This window comes from Anomalospiza imberbis, chromosome 11, assembly GCF_031753505.1.
Source record: "Anomalospiza imberbis isolate Cuckoo-Finch-1a 21T00152 chromosome 11, ASM3175350v1, whole genome shotgun sequence".
NCBI classification, from domain to species: domain Eukaryota; kingdom Metazoa; phylum Chordata; class Aves; order Passeriformes; family Viduidae; genus Anomalospiza; species Anomalospiza imberbis.
Genome location: NC_089691.1, coordinates 10,797,159 through 10,817,073, shown reverse-complemented (window position 1 = coordinate 10,817,073; position 19,915 = coordinate 10,797,159). Strand labels below are relative to the sequence as shown.

General features: G+C 39.8%; 1 protein-coding gene and 1 long non-coding RNA gene across 49 annotated transcripts in view; one reads left to right on the top strand and one right to left on the bottom strand.

Moving 5' to 3' along the window:
• Window positions 1-19,915, bottom strand: part of SLMAP (sarcolemma associated protein) — a 455,854-nt gene that overhangs the window by 79,072 nt on the left and 356,867 nt on the right. For 25 of the 48 annotated variants that reach the window (XM_068201833.1, XM_068201869.1, XM_068201834.1 and 22 more), the window contains exons 1-2: window positions 14,173-14,307; window positions 12,727-14,078 (exon numbers count right to left, since the gene is read on the bottom strand). In XM_068201833.1, coding sequence (XP_068057934.1) covers window positions 12,727-12,924 — 198 coding nt within the window. In that variant the 5' untranslated portion in view covers window positions 12,925-14,078; window positions 14,173-14,307. Of the gene's footprint in view, window positions 1-3,283; window positions 3,360-7,590; window positions 7,616-12,726; window positions 14,079-14,172; window positions 14,308-19,915 lie in introns of those variants that run through there. The other 23 variants (XM_068201830.1, XM_068201832.1, XM_068201828.1 and 20 more) reach the window with 2 other exon arrangements.
• Window positions 14,451-19,487, top strand: LOC137480657 (uncharacterized). The gene is made up of 2 exons (XR_011003015.1): window positions 14,451-16,179; window positions 17,931-19,487. It is a non-coding gene; the product is annotated as an uncharacterized lncRNA (long non-coding RNA).

The window sequence follows — 19,915 nt, the reverse complement described above, 5'->3', positions numbered from 1 at the left end:
AGACTCCAGTTGGGAAGCATTGTGAACAACAGGTAACTCTTAAAAATCTGCAAATCTTTTCATCCCCAAAGACTGGAAGAAAGACAGCACCAACGTTACAGAGGACAGACAAGAGGGCTGAAGTCTAAGGTTCGTTGTTTTAAAAGTGGCCCAAGTGTGAGAAGTAACATGAGCAGGACAGGATGAATGATGGACCAGTTATGCAGAAGAACTCACCTGGCATCTGACAACTGGTTTAGAAATATTCTCTGCACCCATAACCTTTTCTGCCAGAGATTTGTTCTTATTTCTTCAGATTTGTCAAATACTTTCCTAAGGACAGTATTTTGCAGAACATTTTATTTTTCACCTTCTCAACCAGAAAAAATAAGGGGAAATTTAATTCCAATCTGAAATACCGTGTTTTCTAATGGTAATATACATACATTAAAAATGAAAGGAAGTTTCTACCCAGCATTTGACAAAAACACAATACAGAGAGGAACTCCCTGCTACAGAGGTTTTAGGCCTCAAGAGGATCAGCTACTTGAAACAAAGAACACCCTACTCTGATGTTGGGGTTCACTGTGCTTTTTGCTGCCTATTCCATTTCACTATTCCTGTTCAATTAGATTACTGTCCTAATGGTGGCAAGAGCATCATGCTCTAAATGAGTGTTACCACCAACATTTTCAGACACATGTAGGTTCAGTGACCTTGAATTTTCTAAAACACATTTTCACTGCAGAGTGTAAACTGACAAGATTTTGTTCTGTGCTGTTTGCTTTAGTTGTTCTGTCAAAGGTACGAGAAAGCACGGAGGAAAACAAATGGACAGTGAAAAAAGTACCTTTTGAATTGGAACAAAATTCTGCAAGAGTAGAACTGCAACTGAAAAGCAAGAGTTCTCTCTGAATTGCAGCTCTGAGTTTTGCAGCAAATAACAAAGAGTCTATATTCCACCACAGTTTTCAAAATGCAATTTCTCATTAGCATTGTGGGAAGATGCAAGTCATGCAGGCTTTCTGCTATGGGACATCTTTAACAGTTCTACCCAAGCAGAAAAAAAACCTGTTAACACCTTTATAAAGAACAGTCATCAATGTCTATTCTCCAGAATCTAAAGCTCTAATACTTGAAAAAAACTAAACAACTCAAATTATTTAAATGATAATGTTCTCAAAACTTAAGTTTGGCTTCACACACTGCTAGCATGTTAAACAAGTAAATTATCATAATTTGGACATTTAAATGATAGTACCCTTCCCATGCCTCAAGTGTAGGCAAGTATCTAAGTGTTTTACACTGTAAACAAGCTACATTTAACTGAATTTACCACTTGTGATTATATAAAATAAATATACAAGACATTCCTGTCATCATAATCCTTCTTCAAGCAAGTTCACAGAGCTCTTTCCAAAGGCTTGTTTATCAAAAGAGAAACTTCCTCCTCTCTCTTTTAAGATGCCAGCAAATAACGCTCATACTTCAAAGGCTGCATTAAAAAGGCAAGTAGAGCTCATACTCTTTCAAATGCTCAGAAATACAATGAGGGAAATAAGGAGTTCACTTCCACCAGCGTAAGTCTACACAGCATACGGATACTCCAAAAGAAGCCTGCTAAGATGGCCCTCAGACCTGCTCATGGACACAACTGATAAAAGTGCACTCCTGACAGTTTGAGCAAATGTAGTGTACGTAACACCTGATTTTGTAGTCATTTATTGCTGGTGTGCTTTTCTTCCAGTGAAATGGGACATTTCACTGAGAATTTTTAAAACACTGACAGAAAATCTCCTGCTTTGGAATATAATAATAATAATAACTACTACTATTACTATTATGCTAGTACTTAATGAGCAAAATGAAGTTAAAAAATACCAAGAAAGGAACAACGACGGGGGGAGAAAACTCCAAACAACTGGAAGATGCCCCATCCTTGGAACTGTTCAAGGCCAGGCTGGATGGCACTCTGAACAACTGGTTGAGTGGGAGGTGTCCCGGCCCATGGCAAGGGTGTTGGAACTAGATGATCTTTAAGGTCCCTTCCAACCCAAACCATTTTGTGACTCTCTGATCAGCAGCAGATTGGTCTTGTCCATTCCTGTCATCATCTCTAGCTTTATGGAAAGGAAACTCCAGAGCAGGAGTTATATGGGTCACAAATAACAAAAAAGACTGAATTGGCCCATTTTTCATATTTGACTCGGTACACTCACTGAAGTCCATTTTCATGTCCTAGCAATTATACTGTCAATGCTAACATTAAAATAAAAAAAAAGTTGGCCCCTTCCTATGTTCCAAAATATTTATCTTGTGACTTTTTTTACCACATTATTTGTAAATTCAAGCAGAACTTTCCAAAACTCACAACTTCTTTTCAGACAGAAGAGACTGTATCTAGAAAGCTGATTAGCCTCTTTTCTTCTTTTTTGTCTCCACTATCTCACCCACTACCTCATAATATTAAATAAAAATATTAAACATAATTTTTTATATATGAAATATAACCAGTTTTGAAATAAAAATGCATATTGACTGTGCCTGTAAACACAATTAAACTTCAAGGTTAAAACATTTTCTGTCCCTATATGATCATGAATTCATAGTTTAATAACCTGCCACTACAACTGTCCCATAAAAAAGACTGCTTAGGACACCTCAGCATGAGTGTAGCAGTTGAAAAAAAATTACCTCTTCCAAATGTCTACAAGTATAACCAAGCACTTCTTATTTCTTAAATCCTTCTATTGTCTGAAAAGTTTTGGTCTGAACAAGAGAGAATAATCTCCACTGAGCTTTGCTCACCTGTATAATAACTGTCTGAAGCAATATTGAAAGCAGAATGGCTTAACATACTTTCTAGATTTGACACTAGCAAGCAGATCCAGCCACTGAAATCATGTTGCAAGATTACAGGTACCCTAACATTAGACTCAAAACTACACCTTCATAAAAGGCTTTAAAGGATATTACAAAGCAATTATTTACAAAACAACAATTATAAAAGAAGATGCATACAGCAAGTTTAAACCATAACACACATCAAAGAGAGTACAAGTTACTGATCCCAAAATAAAGAGCAGTAGTCATTAAGATATTTTAGTATTAGTTTATAAAACTCAGATCATCATCTAAAATTTATCCAGCAACACTTATCTTGGGAAGGCTCAACATTAAACTGCATGGGAGAGGAAGGAAAATGAGCACACTTACATTTGATAACCAGAGGAGACCAAAAAAACCCCCCTTACCTGCACATCTGCATACAATATTGTTCAACTGCAGGCACACTCACACTGACCTGTGAAGCAGGCAAAATCCTAGAAGAGGGTGACCTAAGGAGACCCCAGGAATGCAATCTGGATGTCCCAGAGTGGCTCAGAGAAAGGACAGCTTGTGTTGGTGCAGTGTTTTGCTAACCTAACCCTTCCCAAGCCCACTTCTGGAACATGAGGTCAGGGAAGGCCAGTCTGCAGCTAAAATGTAGATGTGCATTAAATTGATCAGGAAGCAATATGCTGCAACAGGATGGAAGTACAATCTGTGCTGATCTCAGTCAGCGAGGCAGCATGTGGACAGAGATTCAGGATCAAAACATGCACTTTGAAAGGAAGGTTGTCCTTGTGTGCTGATGCAATGCATTTGTTCAAGTACAAAAACTCCAGCAACATTTTCTTCTCTGTTTATGTGGAAGTTAGAAGTTATCTAAACACAGCACACATACTTTTAACTTTCTAATTAAGAGTCATTAATAAATGTAACCAAAGACCAGAATGACGCCAAGGGTAAAGAGCATTCAAGTAGACTTAGAACATCCACATGCCTTTCTGTGTTATAGGTAACATATTGTTAATATAAATAGCAGCCTATCACTTATTCACTTAATTACACAGGAAGGGCTCTGTTCATAGACCAAATCACTGGTCTTCACTGTCACTGACAATATTTATATACTTACCAAAGCTCTGCTTAAGCAGCTTTACCTAACATCGAATAGCTACAGAGATTGCAAAAACAAATATACCCTTTCCATGACAATTTGTATTCCTGACTTTCTCTTACAAGTGCTGGAATATGCAGTCTACAAAAGGTCCTTAAAGAGGAAGACAGGAAAAAAAAATTTCCCCTTTGAGCTCTTAAAAAGGAAGTAGTGGTTGACAGCTATAAGTGAAAGCATTGTATTACTTCCACCCTTATGGAATTAGGAACATTTTAATGTCATTCATTTAATGTTTCTTTTCCTCCAGAAAATCTTTAAATATTTACCTGACATGTTTTGGTACTAATTTTAAGCTACACTATAAAAGAAATACTCCAGGTAAGCATAATAGTAAATTCTAACTATACGTACATACACTGGAAGTTAGAAACCTAAGATAACAGCAACCCAGGCTAATGTACCAGCTACTATGCCTGACACTGACCTCAGAAGCTTATTTCCTGCTAGGGATTAATTCTGTACCCAAAATTCTCTACAAAGTCAACAAGCAACCTCAACTCATTAGACCTGCTGTGGACTAGCAGATTGGACTGGACAATCTCCTGAGGTACACACCAGCCTTAGTTATCCTCTGCCAGTTCATCCATGTCACAGGATTTGCTGTCCTTGTTCACAGTACCATAACTTCACTCAAAAGTAGAGACCATCCTAACTACTTAATGACCTAAAGTTCTGGAATCCACAGAAACAAAAGGAAATTCATCAAACTTATTCTTTGTCCCTTAGAAGTATGTGTTAATATTGACATAACCCTAAAAATCCTCTGGCATGCAGCAAGAGGAATCCCTGTAATGATAAGAACACAACAAGGAGTTACCTACCTGCAAAAATAACTTGGCTGCAGAACGGATTCTTTCACAACCAGATATAAAAAACAAACCTTATTTTTTTAAATACTAGAGTTCAAAACATGAAGAATTACAAATAATTCATTATGCCTCCTGAAAGCTTTCAGCCTTCAAGCACCTGGAAACAGTAGGTATATGTGCAAAACCCTGCAATGGCAGAATAAAATCACAAGTAATACCACAGAAACTGATTTGCAATTCTGTTGCCTGTAAATTCTGGCATAACTATCACAGCTAGCAACAACAACAACAACAACAAAAAGAGAATGACAGTTACTTGTGCCACGAGTTACTGGGAAAGGCCACCAGGATATTAAAGGCAAAAAGGTAGGCAAGCCAAATGCTCAGGTTTGCAGAAGCAAGAGATCTAGCTTCTAACCTATATAATTAAGCATTACACCTCAAGAAAACCAATTTAAAAAAAAACCCAGAAAGCAAGGCATAATCATCAAACTCTGCTGAGGTGAGGTTAAACAAGCAAAAAAACCACAGACCATTGATATTATGGCAAAGACTAAGTTTTAAACAAATCAAAGTTTAAACTTCAGCTCACCCCACTTCCAAAAAAGGAACAACTTTGGAAAAGTTCCATTTAAGAGCAAAAACTTCCGTATCAGATAAGACTAATGACATATGCAGATAGCAGCAGCCAGTACCAAATGTCTTCAGAAGAACTTGATGTACAAATATCTATCTGGCCCACTCCAGAGCTTTTCATCCCGGATTTGAAACATAACATTTCTATTCCTTCCTTTAAAAAAGGTATTACTCAATACATGGATACATGCATACATAACTTTTCTATCTTAAACTCTTGCATTTATTTTATTTTTATGGAAGAAATGCTACAAGTGTAATTATGACAATATGCAGCACTAATAACCTAATTCTTAGATTTCTATTCAATACTATCAACACAAGAGCAAAAGATCACCCTTCTGTTCTTATATAGGTTTTATACATATATGAAACACTGTATGCTTTCTGTATTGAAGACTTTCTGTAATAAATAATTTCAACACATTTGAATTATCATGTGAAAACAAAAACTAAAGATAGTCCTACTGGGAAAAATTTAACATAGCACAATACTGTTACTATTTTTTGTATTTATTTACAAGTTCTCCAATTTTACACTATTAGGACATTTGCAATTGAGCCCATCTAACTGTCAATTCTTTCCAATGGGTGGTTTATGTTGTTTTATAACCTAAAAGTTCTATGAATAGCATGTATTTCCCTTCACTACACACCACAGTTCAACTATCAATACTGTCATGTTCCTTAGCCCTGCAAAGATCTTTTAAATTCCTCATGCCCTAAACTACCCTTGACTAATCCCTGTAGTTTTTATGTTTATTTTTTACAAAAGTAAAAAAAAAAAAAAAAACAAAAAACAAAAAAAACCAACCTCAAACTCCTGCTAGCATTTTCTGTGTTTTTCCACTCAACTACAGTGTTACTACAGGATTTTGGACTTTCTATTATAAGCCTGCTGGAAGTTCATCATTTATTTATACTTTCTCAAGACTGAAATAAACTCTAAGGCATTGCCCAATCACACACAAGTCTGGTACAACACAACAGGAAAATTGTATCCAATTGATTGTCTGGCTCCAGCACAATGATTTTCCTTTTCAAGGAGGAAACTGTTCTGAGCCTCTGGCAGAGAGATATGTCTTATTGCAAGATGGGTATAGTCCAACCCATCTCTCTGCCTGATGTTCCCATTCCTAGAGCAGACTGAAAAAACACTTGCCTATATTCAACAAAAATGTGATAATGCTGAGCCATTTTCCAAAAATTCTGCCACAAGCAGAAATGTTTCTGGAAAGACAGACAAGTTGGGAAAATTAATGCATGGTCACAGAAAGCTCTAACAAAATTCAGAGCTCTTGGATAATCCAAACTCTCTTCAAGTGAACAACATTAAGAGGAAGCAAGTATTGATGTGATTCAAAAGAAAATCCAGAGACAACGAATAGTCACATAATTTAGTAGCAATAGACTGTAAAATTGCTAGCTATAGGGATGGAGACAGCATTCTTCCTTCCTTTCCATTGTCCTTGTTCCAAAAACACGTTTATGTTATCTATTAAAAGAAATGACAAAACCCAAAATGCAACAAAACAGCTGAGTATGTATCAACACATTTTGCAGAATTCTAGCTAGATCAGACTCAAATCAACACAACCAAAGTAGCACAGTGACACAGACACTCCTCACCCACATGGCCCTTTACAGCCTGCATAAATTCAGTTACTTTCACTAGATAAATAAGCAAATGAAGCTGTCACATTTATGATGAAAAATGAGAAGTAAAGCCAAATCAAGGTATTTCTCCAGTGCCATGTAAATCCACCTGTAAACGATCACTGGATTGCCCAACTAACACATAAAAAAGTAAAAAAAACAAGAACAACCTTATATAATGAAAATGTAGGGAAGCAAGGTTTTGCATTTATAAGCCTGGGACCAGGTACAAACCCAAACCATCCCATAAGAAATCTAAGGAAAACACATTTACTGGCCTTGATTCCAGCTAAGCAACCTGATTCATTTGAGGTTTGTAAAAATTCACTGCAAATACAAAAGGGATTTTTGTTTGTTTTTAAAGCCTAATCGATGTGTTGGTGTTCCTGGCTCAGGATAGATGCAGCATGACTGCAATGGATCAGCTCCAAGAATTACAGTATTAACTCTGCAGCAGTGGCTCTAGATGGTATCTCTGCAGGGAAATCCTTGTCAGCACTGACTTACCTCTACTATAAATGGCTGCCCGCACTCCTACACCAGCTCCTAAAACCATGGGGCTGAAGTTGGTTGAAAGCAAGAGCTCCCTACCCCATACTATTCTCATGATCATACCAGTATAAAATGGGATGGTTCATTCAGGGTGAAAAGCACTTACATAAAAATATTAACAGGTGTATGTGAGGGCTGCCTGACATCACCCTCTTACCAGAAGCACCTAAGCACTGGAGTTTCACCTCAGTGCATTACAGCAAATCCCAGGTCAGTCCCCCAGGGCACCTGGAACAAACATTCAATGTTTCAAAGACTGTGTCTTCACTGCAGACTGTAAGCATACAGCAACATTAAAAGTACTGAAAAATAAAACATCTGTTCATCTCTTGGACAACAATCCTAACAGAAATTTGAAAATATAGAATAGAGGAAAAAACAAATAACAGACATGGTATCTATCAAAATAAGTGCTACTGATACAGGGGAAACGAAACACACTTTACATAGCTCAGCACTAAATAGGCCAGAGTATCACACAGGATTCTCTACTGGAAGCAGCAGGAAAAAAAATTTCGCACCAAAACCCTGCAATTCCAAATACCATTTTTCATATCCCACTTAATTTTTTAAGACAAATTTCCTAAAATACTTCTGAACAAACAGAACGTCCAAAGAAAGTGTTCTGTGCTTTCGTGAATCGTGCCAAGTTCTTGATATCCACAAAACATTTTATGTAATGTAAAGTGAGTAACATATTTCCACTTTACTAATTTTGTTTGCTTTCTTTCATATCAATTTACTTTACTCCCTAATACAATACAGCAAAAAAAGACTATCTAATCTCAACTCCTGTTTGTCAATGCATTTCTTGCATTAGTGGTCCAAAATTGAGCGCAGTATGCTAGGCAGGGTCTAATAAGCTGCAAAGGGTTCTTCGTTTCCAAGTGCAGGCTCGTGTTTGTCCTGAGGCTCCTGTCTGCCCCTTCACCCAGCAGGGCAGGTCCCAGTGGGTGGCAGCCCTGCCCTTGAGCAGACCAACTCGCCCCCACCACACCAACGCTCACCGGCTCGGTGTCATCCCAAACACAACCGGAGTAAACGTCACTGCGTCCTTCAGATCACGTCAAACTGGCTGCGCCTTTGGGCTGGCTGTTTTCAGTTGCTGGGCTTTGGTAAGATTGGTTGGGTTTGGGTTTTCCTTCTTGGATTTTTGGTTGGTTCTTTTGGGGTTTGGTTTTTTGAGGGTTTTAGTGGGGGGGAAGAGGGAATCTGTTTTGTGTTTGTTTTCTTTAAGTATTTTGTAGTATTTTTATCTCACATATTTTAAGTTAGAAGCCATAATGCACAGCTGTAACGAATTTCATTTACTGTTATGGGGACTATGGATTCCAATATACTACTTAGCATTTCCATCACCAATATATGAATGTGCTCAATTCAATTCATATCCACTTTGAATTAAATGAAAACAATAGCATTAGCTACCATTAACAGATCAACTTGTGCCTACACTGTTTTTTTCAGTTATTAAAAATGACTGGTTCTTTGGGGTGCTTTTGATCTTAGAAAATATTTTTCACAGTTTCTCAGAGCCTTTGGTAAACTGTGGCAATTAATTCCCTATAAAAGGTACTTATAATAGTAACTCACAACAATGTCAGGTACTGAATAATTTGAGATTTTGAAGGCCTGGATATCTGTTTGAAAGCTTCAGGTTTCTCCTAAAAGCTTCTACAACAGCTGTCAGAAACATTTCAGCCTGGAAGTCATATACAAATTCTCAAAGGTCTTCCACTTGCTTATTTTTAGAAATGAAAACAAAACCCAAAAAAACAAGTTTAAGATTATTTCAGTTACACAATTTTTAAGAGTTTCTTCCCATATGCAGTGATTTGAGCTGAACAAAAACATTAAGATTTTCTGAAGTATAGCCCACTTTTTCTTTTGCTTTGATTCACACTTTTTGGAACACTCCACGCTCAGCACATCTACTTCCTACATATCTAGTGACTCACTTTTTCAGGCACCTCTAAAAAAACCCAGATTCATTAACTTGTAATTACTAAAAAAAAAAAAAAAACAAAAAACCAAAATTAATTCTAATTATAATATTCTAATGTTATCACTGCATGAAAAATCCACTAGTTAACTAGAAGTTATTAAGCTGTATCTACAAACGCAGGCAGGAAGATGCACTAGTTGTCTATAAAAATATTACTATGCACAGAAAAACTCCAAGTACAGATAATCCCAACACTATCTCCTTCCACCTTTATAATACACACATTTAGGCTTACATATTATGTTTAAAATATTTTAAAAAGCAAATCCAACTTTAAGTATCTTCTTTTAATTGTTATGTATTGGTGATCTTGAAAACTCATGCTATTTTCAACCTTAATAATGCTGGTGTTACACAGACATTATCTCCCTGGGCAAATAACTTTTTCCATGCATAATTAAAGTGCCTTTATACAAAATAAACATTCACATCTTTCAACTGTAAATAACATGTTATCTTCAGCTTGGTCTACTTATGCAACATATTTCAGCTTATACCTTCCTCTGCCTTAGGAAAAAAATTCTGTACTACTTTCCTTGGCATAGCTTACTGATGCTCCCTCTCTTCAGGTTTTACCCCTATTTACAGACAATACCAACAAAATTGTTTACAGACTATGTAGTAAACAGGATCACTTATATGATTCACTAAACAAAATAAAACTCCAAGCCCTCATGAAAAAAAAAGAGTGATAAAATATAACTGAAAGGCAGCTCAAGAGGCAACAGAGCCTGGACTGAGTGACGGGTAGTGCCCGAAACTGTTATTGCCAAAGCCCACAACTTATGAAACTGTAGTCCCAGATCATTAACAAACTATTTTGAAATATCTGAAGGTTTTTCTCATTACTAAATTAACATTTGAAGGTATTTTATCTTTCAAAAAATCCAGAATTGATGAATGTCCTATATATAAGGTTCTAAGTAATGTTTACAAATATTTTGACAAAGAGAATTTGTGCAGGTTTAAATATAGGTCATTGATAGGATAATGACAATTTCCTAAATGAGATGTGCTTATTAGCAGTTATGTAAACAATGATAATAGATGTTCCTGCACGTAAATGTTCTGGCATGTTTTTGTTTGCATTTTGAAAACACCACAGAATTTTTTAAGTAGTTCTTGTGATTCAAGATCAAGCCTGTATTTATCAGTATCTTCTACCTGCCTTTTCACAACAGCATTTGATACCTATTACCTCTAATGGTGCATTTCCCCCACCCAGCCAACTGTCTCACAGTTTACCATCCCGATACTCAACCAGATCAAAAGCCAGACCAAACAGCCAACAAACAAGCACAGAATGTGAAATTGTCCTCGCTGCTATACCTGTGCTTTAAACCTTTTACAACACCACATCTAACATGCAATAGGAGTGGATTCCAGGGCATGATCACAAACCCATTCTTCAGTTGTTTACTATGGCTACAATGCCCACCTTGGCAATTTTCATCAGACCTCTGTCAAATCTTCACATGATGTTATCTCCAGAACTATCAAATATAATCCTTTTAATTACTACTACTAAGCTGCTATTTTAAAACAGATAAGTGAGCAAGCATATAAATTTTTTACCTATATTAGAGAAGCCAAAGCTAACTGAAATTTAAAAACAAACAAAAAACCTCACAGCTGATGGTTTTTGAAGCTTGTCTATTAGTTAGCAGACTTGATCAACACTCAGTGCATTCTCAAATTAACCATCTTGAAAATGACAGACCACATTTGTAACCATAATAGAACACGCAGGGGTCTTAAAATATTTTTAAAAAGCCATAAGAAATGTTGATAATAACCTGTATGCATAATACTTTTTAATTTAAAAACAGAACAATAAATTGGAACATTTTACTTTGTTGAATCAAACAAGAAAGGTTAAAGACCAAACTGAAAGTATTTAAAACACTTAAGTTTTCTAGAATCCAAGAATGCACGTCACATACACAATAGAGCCAAAGCAAGATGCTTAATGAAACGTTTAATACAGATAGCAGTTTGCACAATTACCTGCAGGTAACTTGAAAGCCATAATCCAGCCTTAAGAAATTAAATGCTTGTCTTGTCCCATCATGTCTAAGTATTGCATAATATAGGATAGTTAACAATGGAAGGTTTAAGAACTTTGACTGCGTTGTACTGTTCCTCATGCTGTGTCATACTACTGAAAAAATCTGCATGAATTACAGCCCATATTATTCTTAAAATCCAGAGCTACACTGAGTGCATTTCACAGAAGGACTGAGTGCATTCACACAGAAGTGTGAAGCTAAAAACCAGTGATTTAGAACATGTTAAGTTCTAGACCATAACATCAATATAGCTGGGAAAAAAATGCAGTGCTGAGCAACTGCAGTCTGCCCTTTGTTAATTTTTCGCTGGATATTTAAAAATAACTTGACAGTCATTAAGTAAAACAACTTTACTTGTCCCAGTTCAATCCCTAGTGGAGAAAACATGCACTACAGGACCCCTCAATTTTGCTTAACAAGACTGCCAGACTTTAGAGAGGAACAGTTAAGAACACAGGATGTATTTTAAAACCATTTTCACTAACAATAAAACTATATCATGAATGCCACCCATTACACTCCTATTGCCAGTAATAAACCTCCTATTGGAACCAAGAAAAATACTTCACAAAATTTCAAAAGGACAAGTAGGAAGAGTGCCAAACAAGAACAGTATCTTTTTAAAATCCATTTTTCAATGCTCCTAACAATCAATTTTCACACACCACTAAAACAGTAGTTTATCTGCATTTAAAAAAAAATACTATTACACCACTGTATCAACACAATGTGCTTTCACATTTGCACATCTCTCCTCAAAATCACCTATTTCCAGTAATAAGCAAAGCCTTTCAACTAACCATTTTCAACTGCTAGTTTAATATACTTTTCACAATATTCAAAGTTTCTGCTTAGTAAGAAATTACCAACTTACCTGGAAAGTTATCGCTTTAAAACAAATCTCACTCCTGCCCTATGCAACCATATTTATGACAGCAAAACCAGAGTGATCCGCAATCTACAGGGCACTTGCTAAAACAAATGGGCAGTTTCAGCGTTTTAAAATGAACATCTTACCTTGCCTGTCTTGTGATCAAACCAGACAAGAGCATGGTTCCTGGACAGCACCTTGCAGTCAAACGTGGCATTGTTCTGGGCTGGCCGGCAGCGAGCCACGGAGCGGCCGATCTTGACAGGCTCGTCCAGGTAGACATGACGCTCCTGAAACGGGTGGGAGTTCGGGCGGCAAGTGAAGATGGCCAAGGCTGAAGGCATCGAGGACAGATTGTGGCAGCCACACCAACCAGAGATGAAGAGAGCCTCTTCTGATGCAGACCGTCCTCCACAATTTTAAAAACACCTCCACAGCAACTTTATATTAAAGCAGGACAAATATTATCATATGAGAGGCCTAACAACTCATTGTTTCAATATGTAAACTAATTCTGGCAATAATCCAGTGAAAGAGTCCCATTATGTCTTTTAATATCAGCAGTGGCCCAAAAAAAGTCTAAAACGTACAACTTTCAATCCATCCTCCTCTGGAAGAATAGGAAAAAGCATCTGATTCCTTCAGAGAGAAGCAAAGGCCCCGAGAAAGAAGGATACAATGTCTTAAATCCAAGTAGATGAGTCATACAAGTACTTGTGTTTGTAACCTCAACTGCCTTCTTCCCCCCCCCCCTTCCGTAAACAACACTGACCAAAAGTCTGACCAATGCAACATTGAAGCAAGGAAAGGTTTAGGGAAGGGGGATGAAGGAGAAAGATTAGCGTCCTCTCACACGCGGCACAGATCAGGAACTGGAAGGTGAATACAAAGCCCTCGTTCCACAACAGGGTTCACCCAGCAATCCGCATTTCACCATCTTCGTGTGTCGAACCCCAGCAGAATAGGTGGTCCTCGATATAGGATGGAGTGCGAGAGCTACACTGTTTTTCTCCCTTACACCAGATAAAGCTGAACTGGTCTACAGCTTCTGGGAACCGCTCAGATAAGGAACTTGATAAGGCATGGAGAGGCTCCCAACTCGCCTTCTCCCGGGGACAAACCAACGCGTGGGAAGGGTTCTTGGGGCCGGCCTGCGAGGTGCCCTGACAGGTCGCTCCCCGGCGGTGGCTCCTGCTGGCGGCGGGGTCGGTGTGCGTCCCTCGGCGGCGGCTCCGCAGGGGCAGGCAACGGGGGCTGCCCCGGGAAGCGCCCGCCAGGAGCCCCCGGCGCGGGGCGCGGCGGCAGCGGCGGCTCCGCTCAGCCCCTCCGCAGGTGACTGCGCATGAGGCGGGCCCGCTGCGCACCCCCGCGCTCTCCGCCCGCCCAGTGCGGCTCCGCTGCCCCGGCGGCGGGAGAGGCCTGGCGGCCGGGCCCGGCCGTTACCGCTCGGTCGCTCTGCCGCTCAGGAGGCCACCGGCCGCGGGAAGTTTCCTCCAACCTGCGGGGCCCAAAACAAACCGGGTCAGGCGCGTCCCCCGGCGCGTCCCCTCGGCCCCGCGGGCGGCACGGGACGCGCCCCGCTCCCCCCTTACCTTGCACGCAGCCGCCGCCATAGCGCCTGGAGCCCTTCCCGGTGTGGCCGCGGCGGCGGGGCCGGGGCGGGGCGGGGCCGGGGGCGGGCAGCGTGCGCACCGGCGGGCCCCGCGCATGCGCCTTGCGCGCGGTGAGGCTGCGGCACGGGCGGGCACGCCCCGCTCCGGGCGCGCGGGCACGGAGCGGGGTCGGGGCGAGGGGTCGGTGTTCCTGCCCAGGGCCACGGCTGGGACGGGCTAGCACGGGGCTGGTCGCTGAGGTGAGTGAGCCCCGGCCCCGTGCCGTCGCTTTGCCCTCGCTGTTCTCAGCTCTGCGAGGGAGAGGGCGAGCAGGGCCCGTCAGCCCTTATAAATAAGGGGGAGGGAGTGGCCAGAAGTTGTGTCAGGGCAGGTTTAGGTGGGATTTTAGGAGAAGGCTTTTCACCCAAAGGGTGGTCGAGCACTGGAATAGGCTCCCCAGGGAAGTGGTCACGGCCCCAAGACTGCCAGTTCACAAACCTTTCGGACAAAGCTCTCAGGCACGCGGTGGGATTCTTGGGGCACCGTGTGCAGGGCCAGGAGTTGGACTCGATGATCTGATTCCAACTCGGGATACTCCGTGATTCTGCGAAAGCGCGGAGCTCAGAGGAGGAGCTGGGGGGACACGTTCTCAGCAGAGCTTGCGTGAGAAACTGCAAGAGTCTCCTGAACATCCTCCTGCCTTCCCTGTGCGCGTCTGGTCGTTTTATGATGCCCGATTAAAAGCCCAGGGAGCCGCGGTGTGGTTTGACGAGTCCTGGCGCCGGGGGAATGCTGGCCGTGTCTGCCGTGTCTTGTTGCAGGTTGGCAGCTGGAGCAGGGAGACTCTTGGAGCGGTGGCTGCAGGGACAGGACTGAGGTGGGGTCACTGGTGCTGTGTCTTCCTTCAGTACACCATGGAGCATCATCCAAGGTCATATTTATGCCTGTTTTCTAGAAGCCAAGGAAAGGTCACTTGTCAAGGGCATCTGGTGCCAAACGAGTCTCTCCAGTCCAAATACATTTTTAATTCCGTCATTCTCTGTAAAGCAAACACTGGGAATTGTTGATGTAAGATAGATGTTGGGGTCATGCCAGCACTATAATTACCCTGTGACAGGGTGTTAGGATTAGGGATATGGGAGATGGCAGAAGGAGCTGGCAGCCGTGGAGGGCAGGAGTGGAGCTGGGCCAGGCTCTTCAGCGGTGGATGAGGGGAAAAGCAGGGATCAAGGTAAGGCCAGGCAGTGTATGAGACAAAGCATGTTTGGTGCGCTCTTAGCTGTAGCACAGTAAAACCTCGGGGCTGTCTTCAATTTTTTTCCTTTTCTTTTTGACTGCACTGTGATTTGGGGAAGGGAGGTTGATTCATAACAGACTAGTTTTTTTCCAACAATCCAGTGAGAAAACAACAGCAAAACTAGGCTGTAGATCTGTGTTTGAAACAGAGAAATGAAATCCAAGATTAAAGACAAGTCTGATTTTTGTGAAGACAAAAACAAACAACTGATAGGTGAAATGTTTAGAACTGTTTATCTGTAGTTTTAATTCTCCTGACAGGGGAAGAAAAATCTGGCACGTCACTTCATGGCTTTCATCAGCTTATGAGATTGTACTACTCTGATAAATATAATCATAATTTGCTTTTACTAATTTTTTTAATAAGTGGAAATTCAGTGTGGCTGTTGCTTACAGCACACAAGGTGCCATAACTAATCAAAGGGAGAAGGAAAGGTATAAAAAGAAGATGGAGAAAGTGAGAATAAATTTAGGTCCATTAGGAGTTACATTTGAGGGAATGAGTTGCAAAAGTAGAAATAATTGAGAGCACTTTGGAATTGCAAAGTGTAAAATGTGGGGACAAAGGGTACTACAGGTGTTGGAATGAAAAGAATGTTTCTGAGAGCATTTTTTATGTTTTTGTGTGCATGTTTAATGGAGAAAGGAGACTGAAAGTAAAATTAGAGATGAAAAAAATCCATTACCATCTATAGGGCCTAAGAGAATCAGGTAAAATAATAAACTGAGCAGTGGATACCTTTCTCTGATGATCTAAGTATTTATAATAACATAATAATAATATAATATAACTGTGTCATTTAAACTGTAAGCCACTGGCATATTACGTTTTCCTGAACCCTTCCTCATCCCCTGGAGAAATCCCGCTCTGACAGGCTCACGCAATGGTATGTGCCTTTCTAGTTCTTTTTGGCACTGCCAATGGCTGGTGTAACAGCTGAGCTGTACCCACTGCTCATCGAGGACATTAATCTGACCCTTCCTTCTCTGCATGAGTGCCAGCTCTCAGTGGAGCTGCGTGGGCGTAGGTATCCCTCAGGCTTTTCAGCTCTTATTTCAAATTGCCTGATGAGTTCAGAAGTTATCAGGGGCAGAATCAAAGGCTAAGATGAAAATACAGAAAGCAGTTGCATTCTGAAATGAGGATACAATTATTGTATAGGTATTTTATGATGTGTCTGCTGCTTACCAGAAAGCGTCCATCCCAGAACTGTGGAAAGCAACAGGTGGATGAGAAGTTCTAGGTGAAGTGCTCGGCTGTGCTGTGCTCAGAGGAGGAGGAGAAAGGGGAGGAGGAGGGAGGAACTGTCAGCTCCTGCTTCGTTTCTGCGAACGCTGTCACACAGCTGAATCAGGCAGAGCACCTCGCAGCCATGTTAGGTAAGGGCAGCGGGAGCCAGCTGTGTCCCTCCTTTTTCTGGGCAGGAAGTCCATGAAATTGTTGTGATAGCCATCATAGCTGAGGGCAGAAAGAGCCTGCTCCATAGCCATCTTGGGTAAGGGAAAGGGAGCTCTTCAGCGGACTGTCACTGTCACATTTGACCCCTAAAGAGCTGGTGTCTCTTTCAGGCGGATGAAATGCAGCTGAGATAGTTCATGTGCATACTTGAAAAACATCTGGATTTTGGCTCGAGCGTGTCAAAGTCTTAATGACTTGATGAAAAATGAGATCTTTTGCTGAAGGAAGCCTATCCTGACTTCTGAGCTAACTGACTCAGAAGGAAAAACACCGAGCAGCATTATAGGCAGCTCAGTGCCAGATTTCTGCCTACTGAGCAATGATGATCTAAAAGGCTCCCAAAATAATATATATCAGACTGAGTTTTCAGTGCAGAGGTATGGACCAGTTGCTTAGTGGGAGATGCTGATTCCAGAGAAGTTGTTACATTTGAAATGACTGAGGCATGCTGTATAGCAAAAGTTCTACTTCTAGTGTAAAAATTAAGATGCAAACTGATAGTGAAATCAGAATAAACAGGTAAGGAGAAACTTGGAGATGCAGTTTTCTATTGAGTTCTCATCCCTGAAGCTCATTCATCAGCAATTTATCCAATCAGTTTTATACTGATTTTCAGGAATACAACAAATTCCATATATAATTGCCATACCACATTTAAAATATGACAGACTAAGAAAGCATTTTCTGCTGTATAGAGCAGTGTGGAAATATAAAGCAAAGTTTGAACTGTTACTTATATCCTTATGAATCTTCTGCAAAACAAACTTGCCTCAGACATAGCTTCTAAAACATTCTGAGCTGAGCTGTCAAAAGGTAAGGAACTGTTTCAGAGTTTTCTCCAGTGTTAAAAAAATTGGTTCTAATTATCCCCCCAGATTTAGTGAAGGGGTTACACATTTTTATTTTAGTGCTATTCTTGTTCTTTAGTTTCAGACTTATTTTCTGTTTGTGATCTTTTAACTCTCTGACTGGTTATGTAAAAAACAATTGCATTATCTTTCAGCATTAATTTTGACAGAATAAGCAACTACCAGTTTAATCCTCTCTTGTCAAGGTAGGTTCTCCATTTATTCCATTTTCTTTCAGATCCTTCCCTGCTATTTCTGGTTTACATGAAAAAAAAGGATACATGTATCCAGTATACAAATGAGTGTCTTACCAACATAATATTTACATTAATGTATTATATGTAATGAACATATACTGAATGTACTATTCAATTTAGATTATGTAATAAATATGAATGTTTTATACAATGATTTTAAATCTATTGTCTATTATGTACTATATATCCTATCTGTTTATATATACAATGTACATTGCATAGTATGTTGATAATACATGTATTTGGTATATATAAGTATAATGTAACATACATACCATTAATACATGTTATGCTAATATATAGCTAATTTTAAATGCAGTGTTTTTTCATTTCAAATTAAATCAGGCAAGCTGAAATATCTGGCATTTTCACTGCTTTATCATTTTAGCAGAACATAGTCATCATGTGACCAGCTCTTATTTGCTTTTCTATTAATATATCAATTTAATAGTCAATATTAATATTGACTTTTTGAAATGTTTGATGTTTTTTGTGGCTGTTTGAAAAATGGAAAAGATGCTTTAAAAATAATTATGACTTTTTTCTGTGTGTGTATTTAACTGAGTGTATTTATTAGACCAAATATAATTTTCAAATTCAAATAAAATGCTGCTTTACATCTTGAGGCGGGGGATGGAAGGGAAGATGAGATGAGCAGATGATGTTTATGCAGTTCTTTGGTGTTTCTCTGTGGATGTCAGCAGTCTGCACAGTCACTCCCTGCTGAAGCTGATGGAACCTGGCCAGCCAGCAGCCAACACAACATTTGCTGCTACCTGATAGAAACCATCCTGCTGAGAGGTGCAGGACAGTGCCGTGGAGATCGCAGCTGTAGGAGCAAGATAGAGCATGGCAGGCTCAAACACTGGGCAGTTGTGGATCTTTAGACCCCAGCTGTCCCACCTAGGCATTTTCTCATTTTTATTCCAGCAACTGACATCAAGGGCATGCTTTTTCTAGCAGTGTCTCTTGTCCAAACCGTTCCAGATATTAACAGATGGCTGTATTTCTGCACAACAAGGCAGAGTTCCTGGAGATTTGTAAGGGCACATTCCATATGCAGAGCCCTAGTGTTTTATGAGGCTTTATTGCAAGTTGTAGCAAAATACTCTCAGTTAGTTGGTTCCCAGCTCTGAAGTCTCTGCATTGATTCTTCTTGAAGAAGAAACTCAGATGTTTCTAAGTGTTACAATACATGCAGAAATATTTTGCTTTCTCAGCTGAAGGAGATAATCGCATTTTGTCAAAACTAAAATGTATTTAAAATGGCTAAGTGAAAAATTTTTCTGAATCACTCTTTATTGGGAATATCTCCAGTAGGTAAGAATCCTTTCTTCTGTACTTTTCTTTTTATCAGGGATCACGTGTCTATTCTCTTAACTTTCTCCTGACAAAAGATTATTTGTTAACATCTAGTGGAATTAATTTACTGTTTAATAAAATGTATCATTCTTACTAAGTACTTTAGTCTTATTATTTCACAAAGATACACTTCTTATTCACATAGAAATTTAAAACGGGGCCAGCAAAACCTAGAAGGGCATGCATGATGATAATACCTCAAAATTTTGGTTTGCAAGAATATAAACAAGGGAAGGCTTATAAGAGGCAGTGACATGAAATCCTTTCTTAAACGAAGTGATAAAAACTTTTGGCCAGGCCATTTCAGTTCTTAAATGGAAACAGCAAATGAAATTCCACTGAGACTCATTGCTCCGAGTTGAATTTAATTAAGTTCAGTCTTAGTCATGTCGTTTTGTCAAGAGTAATCTTCTACAGAATTTAGGATTTAACTGCTTGAAAAATCAGTGAGTCTTGCATGGTATCACTGCGAAATACCTGAAGCAGCTGGAGATGGCGAGAACCTTCCCACAGAGCCCTGC